Source organism: Symphalangus syndactylus, chromosome 10 (assembly GCF_028878055.3).
Source record: "Symphalangus syndactylus isolate Jambi chromosome 10, NHGRI_mSymSyn1-v2.1_pri, whole genome shotgun sequence".
Taxonomy (NCBI): domain Eukaryota; kingdom Metazoa; phylum Chordata; class Mammalia; order Primates; family Hylobatidae; genus Symphalangus; species Symphalangus syndactylus.
In genome coordinates this window covers 104,761,136-104,778,048 of record NC_072432.2, presented here as the reverse complement: position 1 = coordinate 104,778,048, position 16,913 = coordinate 104,761,136, and the positions used below count along the sequence as shown (strand labels likewise).

General features: G+C 46.7%; 1 protein-coding gene and 1 long non-coding RNA gene across 3 annotated transcripts in view; one reads left to right on the top strand and one right to left on the bottom strand.

Annotated features, from left to right (window-relative positions):
* Positions 1-16,913, bottom strand: part of RAB6B (RAB6B, member RAS oncogene family) — a 71,867-nt gene that overhangs the window by 14,649 nt on the left and 40,305 nt on the right. Inside the window, exons 3-5 of one of the 2 annotated variants that reach the window (XM_055295411.2) lie at positions 2,727-2,780; positions 2,403-2,508; positions 640-751 (exon numbers count right to left, since the gene is read on the bottom strand). In XM_055295411.2, the coding sequence (XP_055151386.1) occupies positions 640-751; positions 2,403-2,508; positions 2,727-2,780 (272 nt within the window). The remainder of the gene's footprint in view (positions 1-639; positions 752-2,402; positions 2,509-2,726; positions 2,781-16,913) is intronic. The other variant, XM_055295412.2, reaches the window with a different exon arrangement.
* Positions 750-15,806, top strand: LOC134731549 (uncharacterized). Its single transcript, XR_010113911.1, has 2 exons — positions 750-14,113; positions 15,245-15,806. It is a non-coding gene; the product is annotated as an uncharacterized lncRNA (long non-coding RNA).

Genomic DNA, 16,913 nt, shown 5'->3' with positions numbered 1-16,913 from the left:
ACTGCTTGCTGGAGTCCATGGCCTGTCACTTTATCTGCCCAAGTCAGGGTCATGTGAAATGAGTGGACAATGTACACACATGGCACCTCAGTTCTCCCTGTGCATGGAAGGCAGCGTGGAGGAGCCTCTTCAGAGAAAGCTTCATGCCAGACGCAGCCACAGACCAGGCTAAGCAGGCTACGGCTGTAGGTTTGTGGTCTGAATGCTCTGCATGCTCACACCCAGGGCCCAGGGTGTTCACAGCCCCACGCACACTGGTGCAGACACTTCACAGGCACAGACAGTTCACGGTGCACACACTGGGGCCTAGGGGACTGCTGTGTCTGGGGCAGTGCTGTGGCCATGGCAGGGCCTTAGACCATTCACTGCTGGGCCAGCCAGGTGCACAGGGCTCTGTGGAGACAGCACACGGAGGAGTGCCCCACCCCTGCCTGGTGGTGGCAGACACGGCTTCACAGATGAGACACCCAAGGGTGAGAGTCTACCAGGTGTCCTCAAAGCTCCTAGTGTCTCAAGGGACCTTTTCCAGATGCATGGTCAGAAGCACAGACACACCACGCATGCATCCCAGAGCTCCCTGTCCAGCAGTTACAGAGGAGTGGAGGGTGGCACCCTGCACCTGTGTGCCCTTGCACCTACCTCTTATCAGCCAGGTCCGTCTTGTTGCCCACCAGCATGATGATAACATCACTGCCCCTCTCTGTCCTGACGTCGTCGATCCACTTAGAGGTCTGTTGGAAGGAGTTGAGATCTGGAGGCAGAAAGTGAGGATAAACTGAAAGCCAGGGCCAGCCACCAGTGGGAGATGGGAAGGGGAGGTGTGAGCCGGGAGCAGGAGGGAGGGTGAGCATGTGCTCTCAGATACCCAGGGAGGGGTGTGAGCTCAGTCAACACAGATCAGCTGGGTAGGGTCTTTCAGAGGGAACCGGGCCCTGCCCTGCGGCCCTGGGGAGCCACTTGCACTGTTCAGCCGCCCTTTGTGGGAGAGGAATCACCCCATCTGGAAGATCACGGTGTCATGATTTGCTACATGGAATAGTGGCTTTAGGGGCCCACCTGAGAGTCAGACCTGACTCTGGGGATTCAGAGTGGAGAGTGAGAACTGGGTCACACGTGTGTGTGCATACACAGACACGCGCACGCGCGACTTGGCAAGTTTGGAAACAGTGAGGGGTGGGCAGAGGAGGACACAGCAGCCTCCAGGGAAGGGAGGGCCCTACTGAGTGGTGCCCCCACCATGGGAGCTCAGGAGAGTTTGGGGAAGGCCAGAGGAGTTTCTGAAGAGAACCCTCAGGCTCTGCAGGTGAGAGGAGGGGAAAGGTGGCCCCGGGACTAGTCAGGGGAGCCAAGTGCACTCGAAAATCCAGGAGAGACAAGGACACTTCTGGGCAGCCTGACCCCCCTCAGCTGCCATGATAGGCCTTGCAGGGCAGAGCAGCTATAAGGCAATACCCACCACTCGGCAGCCTGCACACCCAAGGGGAGGGGAGGCAGCTGTCCTCAGAAGCCTCAGTTTCACACAGCCTGGTGTCCCTTCTGATGCGCCTCAGGCCACGTGAACCCAGGCCCTTGTGGGCCCAGCTCCCACCTGCACTCAGGTGTGGAGGGGGCCTGTGGTCAGAAGAGAGGTGGACAGAGGGGGTGGGCAGAGCCAGGGCAGCAGGCTGGGCGGCGGGGGCATGCACCAGCGCGGGGGCATGCATGCTTCCTTGTGTGATTTTTAAGGCTGTGGACAGCACCTAGGGCGTCCGCCCACTTCAGGGTAACCACAGCCCTGAGGGCTTATCAGGTGTGTTCCATTACAAGAGCCTTGCAGGTCTGGCCTCTGCATCGGCCCCCCACCCCCACCTCTGGCCCTGTGCGCCCTTGAGGCTGTGCAGTCCTGTTAAGAACACCTGCCCTGGCCTGAAGAGCCACAGTATTGGAGAAGGATTACCAGCCTACTGCGCTTCCAGACCCCCTTGCCTACCTTCCCAGGGAGTCCTGCACCCACAGCTGCTGGGCCGGGGTTGGCCTAGGGACCAGCATCTTCTCCCACGGTGACACACATATAAAAGTAGCTCCTTAGGGAGCTTTCTGACAGCCAGGAGAGGGAGGGTGCAGAAAGGCTGGAGCAGGGCCAACCTTGTGAGCATCTGCTCACACCACATGCTGGCCCCCGCTCTGAGCAGGGCCAACCTGGCCCTATAAACCCTTGCTGGTTGCAGGAGGGTGGGGAGCAGTAGAAAACATGTTGGTGTTCAAAGGCAACTCACCACTGCTCCCTGCCTTTCTGCATTCAGGGAGCAATCGCACAAACATGCATACGCACACATACACATACACACAGGCCTGGCCAGGGTCACACCTGGGCCCTGGACCCCCTATGAGCCACCCTCCCTTAGGAGCAGACCCTCACTCACTTGTGATGTCGTACACCACCACAGCCACTGTGGAGTCCCGGATGTAGCTGGGGATCAGGCTGCGGAACCTCTCCTGACCAGCTGTGTCCCAGAGCTGCAGTCGCACCTGTCTCAGGGAGGGCAGGACCACGGGCAGAGGGGTCAGTGGGGCAGTGAGGTCCTCCTAGTCCGGGGGACTGGGAGAGCCGGGCTCTGCAATGCTGGCATCACCAGCTCCAGCCCCCAGTGTCGGCAGGTGCTCTCAGTGGTGCCCAGTTAAGGGTCCTAGGGGATAAGCCCAAAGGAACCCCCCGGTCCCTCCCAGTCCTAATATTAGATGCTCACCGTGCGGTCCTCTAAGTACATGGTTTTTGACAAGAAGTCAATCCCAATGGTTGCCTGTTAGAGAAAAGCACAGAATGGTCAAAACCAAAAGGTCTCATGCAAAGGCGCAAAAGCCTGGTGACCACAGGTGGTGGCATAACCAGCAAGAGGGGACACTCATGTCAAGTCTAACGTGGCCATGCTCTGTCCCCCCTGCCCCTCCACCCACCACTCAGTGGCTCTCTCACTGAGGGATCAAGCTGAGGAAAGATGAGGGTTGCCTTTATAGGGTGAGATCCTCTCTGGAGAGGGAAAGTGCTTCGGGAACGGTGAGAGCGCAGTGGTGAGGAGGCCTCCCCAGGAGCAGGGCCACTCAGGCCACTCAACGCACATATCCTGCCCTCCCCACCTGGGCTTCCTGCCTCATTCCCCTCACGGCCTAACCTGCAGCTTCCAAAGCCTCTTCCCTCTGCCCTAAAGCATGGGCCTGGGCTCAACACTGACCTCGGGAGGGTGGGAGGCAGGGGGCAGGAGCAGGCAGCCTGCTGCTGTGTGGGGGCAAACAGCAGCATGGCTTTTCTCAGGTGCGGGTGCTGCAGACCACCCAGAGTGGCCTCTCGCTGGGAGGCCCCACTGGCTCTGTTCTCCCCAAGCCAAAACGTTGGAAGCTGTCACTACCTCCCCTGTGCCACACCTATGCCTTTCTGCCTGGCACCTGCGAGAGGCAGCCAGCCTTGTGGCCAGATGGCCAGGACCCACCACTCACTTGCTGTGTGGCCTTGGGCAGGCCACCAACCTCTCTGGGCCTCACATGCACCCGGTACCTGTCAGTAGGACTGAGATGCTGTCGATGTACAATGGAGATCTCACTGCTATGTAATCAATAATAACAAAGACTTGGACACAGCCCGAATGTCCAGGGCACTGAACAAGCATAGTGTGGTATATCCATGTGATTACAACCCTTGGCAGCTATTAACGATCACATTCTTGAAAAATTATTTAAGGATTTGGGGAAATGGTCATCCAGTTAAAAAAACAAACAAACAAAAAACAGGTTATAAAACATCATGTGGCGAGTGATCCCAATTAGATTAACTCAAGTAGATCTATGAGTATTTTTCATGTTTTCTTAGACACTGAAGTAAAGGGAATCTGCTAACATGTTAATAGCATCATGGTCTGAATAGTGACAGAGCATTTTGTTTCCTTCATTACACTCCTTCATTACACTTTTCTCTACTTTCCACAATGAACATATAACAGTTCTAAAATAAGAAAAAGTCCTTTGAAATAAAGTTTGATAAATAAGTTTATGTGGAATGCCATGATTTTTGACTGCAAAAAAAACACAACCAAAAGAAGCCCAAGAAAATAGAAAAGGTCATGTCTCCAGGCCCCCCAGGCTGAATGCAAAGGTATGCACCAATGTGTGTGCACAAGTGTGCATGTTTACATAGTCACACTCCCAACTCATTCCACAAAGGACTGAGGGTGGCTGTACCCTCCTGGAAGCTTGCCTTATAACACAAAGAAATGGAGGATCATTCTATGCTCTGGATGCTAGAATGTGGGTACTAGACAAACACCTTAGATACAACCCAATCAATCCCTTACTTTGGAGATGAAAGAATAGACCAAGAGGGCTAAAGGACATGCGTAGTGTGACTTCACTCATCAGTAGCAGGGCTGGGAAGATCAGAGCTCCAAACTTGGCAGCACCTGGGCTCTTTCCAGCCCAGCTTCGCATAGTGTAGCCACCGAGGGACAAATCTGCAATGACCAGTGCTTGTGGATGCAGACTTTTTCCTTCACAGGTATATGTTAGATTGACAGTCCTTGTCTTCCGATTCCCTTATGGAGAAATGTGCCTAGCAGGTAGAAGTCTCTCAACTCCTCAATGCTCAACAGGCTCCCCAGGAGTGACATGCTCCTTTTGTAGGGTCACCTTTGAACTAAAACCAGGTGCACGAGCTTAGGACTGGTGGCAGGGACTGCTGGTTGTCCCCAGTATGTAGTTTCCCTTTCTATAGTAACAGAATTCTGGGTGTGCAGATGGACTCAGGGCTGCCCCAAATAAAGACCATATTTCCCAGCCTTCTTTGCAGCTGGGTGGCTACGTTCTGGTTAATGGGATGTGAAGGTGATGTAGGTATCTTTGGGGACAGGTCCTCTGTGGGTAGGGAGGACCCACAGCTGCTCCCTTTCCCACTGTCCGGTGGGGATGAGTCATAGTGGCCCATCCAGATGAGGATGACAGAGGAGTGATGACATCAACGAAGCCTGACTCCCTGACCCTGAGGAGCTACTTCAGCAGCGCTGGACTGCTCAGATTGTTCTATTTTGTTTAAGCCACTGTTATTTTGGGTTTCTGTTAACATAGCCTAATTAACAAGCAAAGAACCATGGAGAAACATATCTCTCAAAGGTAGGTACCCAATGGTAATGCTACTGATAACTGTAATGATGACCACCCCATCACAGCTCACATGTCACGAGGCACTTCTGCTTCCACAAAGGGCAGAGAAGTCACCAAATGAAACAAGGAATTGTGCCACTTGGATGAAGTCCCAGCAAAGCTCAACCCAGTGGCCTCCATAATCATAAACACCATTACCGAACATCCACATACTTTCTCTCACATCCCATAACACACTGACCAGAGGCAGCAACGAGGAACCTGAACGAGGCCAACATCCCATCTTCTCCAGCTCTCTCTTAATTCCCACTTCCAGCTTCCCCATCAGAGAAACCTCTGGTCCCTTAACTGTCCACTCTCCCAGACCTGTTCTAGCCACACTCTCCATCTGACCAGGCCACTGAGCCACTGAAGAACTTCCGTAGCTGTGGAGATGGCGCCAAAGCATAGGCATTGTCTCTGGGTGTAACTGAGCCCTCAGCTCTGCTCAAAAACATATTCCTAAGTTTTGCTTTCAATAATGGCTGAGTGGCTTGTATCAAACAAACCCTCCAACAGAAAACTATTTTAATATCTGGAAAAATACAAGAAATAACAATTTGCAAGCACTGAAGAATGATCAAAAGCAGGACGAGACAGGGCGCAGTGGCTCATGTCTGTAATCCCAGCACTTTGAAAGACCAAGGCAGGAGGATCACTTGAGCCCAGGAGTTTGAAAGCAGCCTAGGTAACATAGTGAGACTTTGCCTCTACAAAAGATAAAAAATAAAAATTAATCAGGTGTGGTGGTGCCCGCCTGTAGTCCCAGCTACTTGTGAGGCTGAGGGGAAGAATCGCTTGAGGCTGGTGGGGCTGAGGATGCAGTGAGCCATGATGACACTACTGTACTCCAGGCTGGTCAACAGAGCAAGATCCTGGCTCAAAAGAAAAAAAAAAGTAGGTAGGGGTTACAACCACTCAAGGAATGGAAGAGAATTAGGTAGATTCTACATTAAATCAATTTGCCTCCTGATGAAACTCCCCAGTCCCACCAAATTAAAAGAACTTCAAAAACACCTCAGACTCCACTGAAACACCAGAAAGGCTGGCTTTGGGAGGAACAAGATCATCTCAGGACTGAGGGTTACACCAGAGGACTAAGAGAAAACCAAAATTAATCTATCGCTATGGTCTGAATGTGTCCTCTGTAACCTCAAATTCAAATGCTGAAACTTAATCCTCAATGTGATCATATTAAAAGGCACATCCTTTGGGGAAAGGATTAAGTCATGAGGATTCTGACCTCTTGAATGGGATTAGTACCCTTATAAAAGAGGCTTAAGGGAGCACCCTGGCTCCCCTCTGCCATGTGAGGACACAGTGTTCGTCCCTTCCACCGAGGACACAGCATAAAGGTGATTTTTTGAAGCAGAGAGCAAGTCCTCACCAGATGCAGAATCTGCTGGAGCCTTGATCTTGGAAGGCAATCCCAGACTCCTGAACTGTGAGCAATAAATGCCAATTGCTTATACGTTACCCAGTCTATTTTGTTATAGCAGCCTGAATGGATGAAGACATCTGTCTTAACAAGGTCCATGCATGATAACTAACCATTCCCTAAATAATTGTCTATTAAGATAGGCATTTATCTTAATCATTTAATTGCCTATTAAGATAAAACAACACTCTTCAGAGGAAGGTAACAAAATCCAAGACTATAACTTATTATTCATGAGGTCCACTGTACAATAAAAAAGGACTAGAAATGCGAAGAAACAGAAAATTCAAGCCATAATCAAGGGAAAAAACTCAACAGACCCCTACATGACCCAAATGTTGAATTAGTAGACAAAGACTTTAAAACTCTTATAAATAGGTAAAAAAAAACTAAAAAATAAATACAATGAGTGACTGTCAAGAGATTTATGAAAATTCTAAAACAAAACAAAATGGAACTTTTAACACTAAAAACTATAATATCTGAAATATCAAGTGATCTGACATATATGCAATAAGAGGCCGGGCGTGGTGGCTCATGCCTGTAATCCTAGCACTCTGGGAGGCCTAGGCAAGCAGATCACCTGAGGTCAGGTGTTTGAGACCAGCCTGGCCAACACAGTGAAATCCCATCTCTACCAAAAATACAAAAATTAGCCAGGTATCTTGGCGGACGCCTGTAATCCCAGCTACTTAGGAGGCTGAGGCAGGAGACTCGCTTGAATCTGGGAGGCAGAGGGTGCAGTGAGCTGAGATCGCACCACTGCACTCCAGCCTGGGCAACAGAGCGAGACTCTGTCCCCCAAAAAATAATGAAACAAAAAATGCAATTAGAGTCTCAGAAGGACAGCAGAAACAGATGCAGGCAAAAAACATCTTGAGAATAGCCCCCAACTTCCCCCAATTTAATTAGAAACATCAACCCACGGTTCCAAGAAGTTCAGTGAACCTAAAACAGGATAAACCTGTAAAAAACCAAACCAAGGTATGTCATAGTCAAATTGCTAAAAATAAAAAATAGAGAGAAAACCAGAATAGCAGCCAGAAAACAGAACACATTACATACAAGGAAACAATGGTAAGAATTATAGTTGATTTACCATCAGAAACAACGGAAGACAGAAGACAAGGGAACAACATCTCGAAACTGCTTAAAAAATAAAACAAGTCACACACAAAAAACCCTGTCAGCCTAGAATTCTATAGCTGGTGAAAATTTTCTTCAAAAATGAAGACAAAACATAAACATTTTCACATAAGGGAAAGTCACATAATTTGTCACTAGCATGCACTCATTATAAGAGATGCTTTAGGCTAAAGAGAAATTTTGTAGATGGAAATTAGAATCTTTAAGGCTGGAATACAAGTGCACCAGAAATGGCAAATCTATGGGCAAATATAAAAAACACGCTACTTGTCCTTGATTGCTTCCTATCACAGTAACAATGACATCCACAGTAACAACAACTAAACATCTCAGCACTTAGCCATTTCCCAGCTCTTGTACTAACTGCTTTAAATACATTACTTAATTTAATCTGGACAATAAATCTGTGCGATGAGTTAGGCTCTTCTGTATTCTGTGTCACTGCTAAGAAAATGGAATACAAGAGATGCTAAGTGACTTGTCAAATGTCCACAGCTGAGACTGCAGTCAAGATTCAAAAGGTATTTGCAAAGTTGTCTACATATGTCCAGCCTTATCCCCACATGCCTCCAGGCTCTGAGTATTTGTTATTTCTCCCGTTTAAAGAAAGCCTCTTCCTAGGCCCTCTTGGCCCTGGCCTTCTCTGGATGATGCTTTCTCAGCCATCTCCTTTCTCTTCTGTATCTCAGTCTCTCATTCTCTACTCACTCGTTCCTTTCATCCAAGAAACATTCTCAAGATTCTCACATCTTTGAGTGGAAAAATCCCTCATTTTCACTAAGTTGCTCTCTAGCCATCTGCCAATCTCTCACCTCTTCTGAATGGGCTTGCTTCTTGGAAAAGGACTTCAAACCTACTGTACCCATTTCCTCTATGCCCACCCATTTCTCAACTAGGTCAGTCTGGTTTCTGTCCCTCTGCCCATAGCTCTTGCTATGGTCACCAGTAGCCATTTGATTATCAGATCATGAGGACTCTATATAGGCCAGACTCAACACACTTGACCCTGCCTCTTCTACGGCATTTGTTTCTTCTTTGCTTTCCATGACTTTACTTGTTTCTGGCTTTCCCTGCCTCTCTAATTGCTGTTCCTTACTGTTCTCTTGTAGGATCTTCTTCCTTTCTTTCCCTAAAATGTTGGCATTTCCACTGTTTTGTTTCAGGGGGGATCTCATTTACTTTCGATGCTTCAAATACGATATATTGATCAGTTCCCAATCTATAACCCAGGCCTTACCCCTGTTCTGAGCCCCAAATCTATGCATCCAGCTACTTACTACAAATCCCACTTAATTATCCACTAGACAGCTGACTAAATATATAGTATGTTCTAAAAAGAGCCTATCATCTTCCTCCAAACCTGCTTCTGCTATTTTTCCTATTTCAATAAATGGCACCTTGATCATCCAGGGCACACAAGCCTCTGGAAGCCTGAAAGCCCTCCTGAGTTGCTCCTCTTCACTTGCTGTCTGTTCCCTCACATCAAATGAATACTGAACTGGTTACTTGGCCTCCTAAGGGCTCTCAACCAGCCCCCTTTTTCTCCATCCCCAACACCACTGCCCTAGTTTAGACACTGAACTTCTTTTACCTAAATAACACCAACAGCTTCCTGACTATCCCTCATGCTTTCCACTGTAATTAATCTTTCATGTAGCAGGCAGGATGTCTTAGTCCATTTTCTGCTGCTGTAACAGAATACCACAGACTGGATAATTTATTTTAAAAAGAAATTTACTTATCACAATTCTGGAAGCTGAGAAGTCCAAGAACATGGCACCGGTGTCTGGGGAGGGCCTTTGTGCTGTATCATCCATGTCAGAAGGTGGAAGGGAAAGGGAACACACACAACAGAGAGAAAAAGGGGCCCAAACTCCCATGGTACCACCCACTCCTGCAATAACTGCATTAATCCATACCTAATCACCTCTTAAAGGCTCCACTTTTTTTTTTTTTTTAAAGCAGCTGCACCTTCTAGGATCACCTCTTAATACCGTCACAATGGCAATTAAATTTCAATGTGAGTTTTGGTGGTGACATTGAAACCATTGCACAGGGTTATTTTTCTGAAATATTAATATGATCATATTAATATGATCTACTGCCTCTAAGAAATAGCTCAAACACTTCAAGCTGGCCTATAATGCTGTTCAGGGCCTGCCCCTGGCATTCTATGGACTCATTCCCTCCTTGCCCAGCCTGCACTTTATACTTTAGAAATAATATTCTGTACAGTACTCCTCATAAACAAGTTCCTTTGTGTGTCTGGGCCTTTTCTAATACTGTTCCCTTCTCTGGAATGCTCTTCTACATGGTTTATACTTATTCAGAATTCAAGATTCAGCTCCTCTACAAATCATTTTCTGGGCCCTCAGGTTGGTCCAGGGCCCCTCATTTAACACGTTCTCTGTTAAACTGTAAAGATCTCATACTGATCAATCTCTCCCACTGGCCAGTGATTCAATGATTCTCAATATGTAGCCCACGAGTCACGTGCATCAGAATCACATCAGGAGCTTGTTAAACATGTTGATTCCTGAGCTCCACTCAGACAGACAGAATCACAATCTCTGGGAATCAGAATTCCAGACAAGCCCTCAGATAACTCATTTGTGCAGTAAAGTCTGCAAACTGCCTTCTATTGTAATCAGAGTCTGGGGAGGTTGTGATGTCCAGGAGTGGCAGATGCCCTGTACAGGGTGAGAGACAAGAGGGAGATGCTTATGCATGAGAAGGTGCTATTCACAGAAAGCAAGGCTTACTCGGAACCAAGGTCACACAGTCAGTAGTGTCAGAATCAGTTTCCCTGAGTGCAAAGTCCCTACTCTTGACTATTCAGTTGTACTCCCTCTCCTTCCTGAAATCCCTTCATTTTTGAACCTGTCATGCACCCTGAAGCTGTCACTGAATATTCCTGGGGTCACATACTATCTGGCTACCTATTGTCATAATCTTATGGTCATCAGCCATAATAGTTCAGCAGAGCCCACTTAAGGTGAAGTTCGTTTGCCAGAAGAGAAAAGTCAGCTCTCTAAGGACAGAATAGAAACAAGAACTTTTAAAAGGGCCTTGGCTTGGCCTCAGTTACCAGAAAATTTCTAGCTCTTTGACATCATCTATTTGCCTCAAATAAGGCACAAACAGTCTTACTGGTTGAGAAATTAGAGAACAATCTGCAAAGTTACTACAGCAGCCAGAAAGTGTAGAAAATCCTAGAAGTGACAAAGATACAGAGAGGTGACCCCAAATTCTCCATATAAATGCTACCCAAATCTCTGACTGACCCAAGCAGACCCTAAGCAGCCTACCTAAGACTGAAAACAAAATAAAACAGACAAACAAAAAAATCTGAACATAACTTTCAGTTGCTGCCTACCACGGTGGGGAGAATTGAGAATTTGGGTCCAGACAATTTAGCTGCCCACTAAAGCCAAGAGTACTCTTCACAGGAACAAACAGAATCCACAGTTTTAACATAATGTATAACCCAAAATTACTAGTCATATGAATAAGAAAATGTGAGCCATATTCAAGAAAAAAGAGATTAAATGGAGACTAACTCTGAGGTACCCAGATGTTGAAAATAGCAGGCAAGTATTTAAAAATAGTTCATATAACTATGCTCAAATATAAAAATAAGCTCATAATAAAGGCACAGATTTAAAAATCTCAACAGAGAAACTAAAACTCTAAGTAAAGAACCAAATACAAACTTAGAACTGAAAAATACATCTGAAACAACAGATTCAAAAAGAGAAATGAAATAGTCAGTGAACTTGAAAATAGATCATATAAATTATCCAAAAGGAAGCATAAAGAGGAAAAAAGTTGAGAAAAATTTCATAAACAGAGCCTCAAACAGCTTAACATATGTTTAATTGGAGTCCCAGAAGTAGAGGAGATGGAGAATTGGACAAAAAAACTAAAGAAATAATGGTGAAAAGTTTTCTGAGTGCAAAATGAGACACATTTACAGATTCAAAAACTCATCCAACTCCAAGCATTACATTAAAAAAATAAAGAAACAAAATCACATGTCTATTCATATCAGAGTCTAACTGCTAAAAATCAAAGATAAAGAAAAATCTTGACAGCAGCCAGAGGAAAATGACACACCCCATGCAAGGAAGTAACAGGGATGACGGCTGGCATATTGGAAAAAAATGAAAGCTAGAAAACGGTGGAATGACACAAAGTGTTCAAGAAAAAAAAAAGTGGCAACAGAATTCTAAATCCAGCAAAAATACTCTTCAAAAGTATGAAAAAATAAAAATATTTTTCAAGCAGAACTTCACTACAAGAAATGTTAAAGGCTGACAGGAAAATATACTAATGGAAACTAGACTTCTCTGGAAGAAATTGAGAGCATCAGAAATGGTAAATACATGCATGGGTAAATGCAGGACATTGTTTGTTTTAGATAAAAGTGATGGCTTCAGTATACCCTGAGGTGTGAAGCCACACAGTTTCTTCAGAAAAACAAAAATGATTCAGGACCAGTGGACTGTGAATTGCCTGTAGAGAACAGGATGGAGCCAAAGAACTGATAAACGACCAAAGAAGAGGCGCTTCCATGTAGCTGGGACTTTAGAAAGATAACCCTGGTTGAAGGATAGTGAATGGGATGAAGGCAAGGGAGACAAAACGGAACCTGCTGCAAAGGCCTGGACAGGTGAAGAAGTGTGGACAGAAAAGAGCAGGGTGAGAAGGAAGGAGGACACATGAATGATATCAATAAGCAGAAGCAGGACTCCATGGGTGCGAAAGATGCAGGGAGGCTGGGTGACTAAGATAAGGTACTGTTAACAAGAAAAGGGGGGAGTGGCTTGCACGGCTGGGAACACTAACTACACTTTGCAGATAAGCCAGAGCCACACAGAAGTGAAGTGACTTGCCTGAGGTTCCATAGCAAGTCAGCGAGGTCACAGGAACTAACTTGCATCTTCTCTGATGATAAATCATGGGCTTTGGGTGATGAAATAAAAGACGACCTTCATGGGCTGACTCCTTTGGAGCACATCCCAGCTAGGGTAGCCACTAAAGGATGGCCCAAGGTGCTGCTTCTCTGGAAGCAACTGCAACCACACCACTAGAACTAATGAGAAATGACCACACTTGGGTGTCATTCATGCCACCTCCGTGGAGAGCCACAAAGTTAGATCTACACTGATGGGCATTCTCCTCGTCACAGGGAATGAGCATGGTCCAGGCGTGGTCTTGTGAGGCAGCTGGGCTTACCAGCCAATCCAAGATTGCCAAGTATCAAAGCCAATGGTGCTCCTGGGGTTCCTGGGGCTGCTGTGCTCTGTCTAAGAGCTGTGTCTACCACTGTTCTGCTGGGTACTCTAGTCTCAGACTTGTGCCAAATCAAATCCTCAGAGACCACGGGCCTAGGCTGCTTTGTGCACACTCTCCAGAATGGTTTTAGCAGCAAGTGAGCCAGATTACGCTGGCATTGCACTTTGGAGGTCTGTGAGGGTCTTTATCACAAATCATCATGTGCGGAAAGTCTCTAGCTTGCTGGTAACACTGTCACTAGATGCCCTACCTGCCAAGCCATTACATATACCTCTTTGTAAGCTGGGGCAGAGAAACCCTTGATATTTTTCTTTTTTTTTTTTTTTTGAGACAGGGTCTCACTCTGTTGCCCAGGCTGGAGTGCAGTGGCATGAACACAGATCCCTGTAGCCTCGACCTCCTTGGCACAAGCAATTCTCCTGCCTCAGCCTCCCAAGTAGTTGGAACTACAGGCGTGTGCTACCACGCCCAGCTAGTTAAAAAAATAGTTTTCTTTTGTAGAGATGGGGATCTCACCATGTTGTCCAGGCTGGTCTCGAACTCCAGGGCACAAGTGATCCTTCCGCTTCAGCCTCCCAAAGAGCTGGGATTACAGGCGTGAGTCACCATGCCTGGCAAACCCTTGATTCTAAACCTGACCACTCTCCCTGCCTTACTGCGTGACCTTGTTCAAGTGTTAGCAATATCTGGCTCAAAATGCAAGCCTGGGAGCATTTTGCCATTAGTATGTGGGAACCATGCATGGTATTTCCTTTCCCTCCAGCCACCAGGAAACTCGAAGGTAAATGCTGAGCTCCATACAGTATTTCTGCTATAGCTATCTCCGCTACCCTCTATTCCTTTCTGATGCTAGTTTTTCCTCCTCTGCATCTGTAGTACAGTCATCGTATCTGTGGCTCCTACTTTGGAGGGATATGGGGACATCAGACAAAAAGAACAACTAGCCACCCAGGTAGGCCATATCCTCCTGAAAAAGGCCCCAGCAACCTTGGTGATTTCCTGTGACCTGCCACAGGGTACACTTCATCTCAAAGGTCACCACAGGCCACAGTGTGTACTGATGGGAAGGTGGGTATGAGTGTGTGTAGGCAGACACGTGGATGAGTGGGGATACATGTGTATGTAATTATGTATTTATTTGCATGTAGAAGTATGTGTATGTGGGTATGAGAGCATGGGGGTAGGGAGGGAGTCATTTCTTCTTTGAAGATAAAGCCCAGATCCATGGTATGCACACAGCCCAGCAATGTCAGGCAGCTGAGGTGAAGAGGACGCTCCACAGGCCCTTGGGATGGGGCGCATATGTCTGCCGGCAAATCTAGAATGCCTGTCAGTGCTCCCCGGGACAGACCATAGCCAGCCCCACAGGAGCTACCAGGCACCCTGCCCCAGGGGAATGGCCATGCAGCTGGCAGAGTGCCCCACTCAAACATATTTGGATGGGGCAATATGCCAAGGGAGCCCCAGTCTGGTTTTGGTGACCTCTGTCAGTGTTGGCAGGGTCTGAGTGCTCTGCCAACACCGACACTGGATTGGGAGTGTCCTGGGAAAATGGCTTAGCTTCCCTGGCCTTTGGCTTCTTCAGCTCTAATACATGAAAAGTCACAGCTTCCTTTAAGGACTGCTGGATCAAATGAGTTAAAGTGAAGATAGTGCATACTCTGTGATATGCCGCGTAAACAAAAATTATGAATTATTAGTGACCGACTAACCTAGAGATTTAAGAGAAGCTGCAGAACCCACCCCATGGAGACTCTCCAGCAATGTTTCTCAGTGTGATTATGTGAAACACAGCTCCATGAGACCATCTTTGGAACAAAAGTAAATGGTGATCAAGTATTTCTGGGAAAGGCTACATATTCTAGCCCTGAGTAGACAACCTCTTTAGTAAAGCCTTTCATAAGGCACACTGGCATATAAAAGGCTCTGATGAGTTCTGCACTGAAGAAACACGAACCCAATGTTTCCCCAGCTTCTTTGCCCTAGGAACCTTCGTGGTTGCAATCCCTATAAACATTCCAATAACCGAGTATTCCCAGAGCCTCAGGAAAGGCTGACCTTCAGAGAGGTGGGTTCTAAAGGAGACTACTTCCCTCTTCTAGCTTGCCATGGAGTCTTGGTCAAAGCATTCTTTCTCTCAACTTCATTTTCTCTTGTGAGGTACGAAGCAAATTATTTTTGCTGGTAACTATTTTACAGGGATGTAAACACAGGATATCAACACAACATGAGCAGCAGGCCTGACCTTGGGGAGTTTCCTGCCAGCCAGTCCACGATCCCTATGAACCTCTTCTCCCTCCTCGGCTGTGCTGGGTACACCTCCTGCACTGCACCATGTCCTCTCAGAAGGCTGAGCTGCACTCTGCTGGGATTAGATTGCTCCAAACCCGGCAATGCTTATTTATTCCTTTAATGTCTTTGTGCTTACAAACAGCACTGTATATGAGAAATGGCAGGCACTTCATTTTACACAAAATGTGAGGAATCTTATGAGCACGGATTTCATAGCTGAATCCACATTTATCTTCTTCTGAACATGGTATTAAACAGTATCTACAGGGGTTCAGACATACAGTGGAGAATGACAGAACATTACACGCTTCCTTCTGCACAGAAGCTTCCATTGGTCCAGCTGATCCTGGAGGAAACAGACGTTTCCTGAGCCACTTGTTGAATTCTTCTTTGCTATGTGCATTTATTATGAAATACAATTTTGTTTCCACATTCTGACAAGACACAGTAATAAAGTCTGCAATGGAAATCTGCATGGTAATTTGCATAAATTGACTGAAGATTCTCTTCTCAGGAAAAGAAATAATGAAAAGGCATGTATGTGCGTCTTCTTTTAGCCTTGGCCAGGCCTGGGCCCAGGGCTGGGGAAGCATCCATAAGTGGCAGAAAGCAGCTGGGCATGACAAGCCTTTGACAATGAAGTTGCTGTTTGTGCTCTGCACCACTAACCATTAAATGAAAGTATCAGGGTAAAGTCATGCAAATTAGCTTGCAAATGAGCCTGCTGAAACTTCAGGTTCCAGACTGGCAAGTGGGTGCTTTGGAGAGATGAGACAGCAGTCTCTGGCAAATAGGCTGGGCATGTCCTTGCCAGAAGTGCAGTAATGCGCCCTGGGGGAGGGGATGTTGGCTCAGAAGGCCACAGTACAGGTACCTGCATTCTTCCAGATACCTCAGTTTCAAAGTCTGTATGGTCCTGGAGGCCACTTTTCTCCCAATGGACAGTGGCCTGTACTTTAGTCACCACCCAATTTAAATATGTGATTGTTCTTTTATTTCCTGACTGTAGTCTGAAAACAACATACACCTTCAAACTTTAAATAAGGTTAAATTTCATCAATATCAGTGGGTCCCTTCAAAAGCTACCCATAATGTGCAAGGTTGTGTGTCCTGAAGCTCCCTGAGAGGCCTCCCAAAGGGTGACAAATGGATTCATGTGTGCCAGCCCTCCTCTCAACTCTTATAGCAAAAGATACTCCAGGTGTTGGACTTTTGAGGGCATCTAAGAACTTACTTATGGTAACCTACAAAATGAATTAGGAAAGATTACTAAAGCCTGGAGTAGAGAACTGCATCCTGAGTCCATTCCACTTATTAAATGTATCAGGAGCTACTGGTGGGCTCACCCAGTACCCACTGGCAACCTCCTACTCCATCGCTTGACTACTTTAGACTATAAAAGCTAAATTTGGCTTTCCCAGCCTCTCTAGAGGCTAAGGGTAATGGTGTGACTCAATTCTGGCCAATAAGACACAGGAAGCAGTCTGTGGAGGGGGGAGGGGTTCCAGGGAAGCTCTTGCTTTTTCTGCCTTGAATGTGGATGTGATGTCTGGAGCAGCAACAGCCAGCACACACG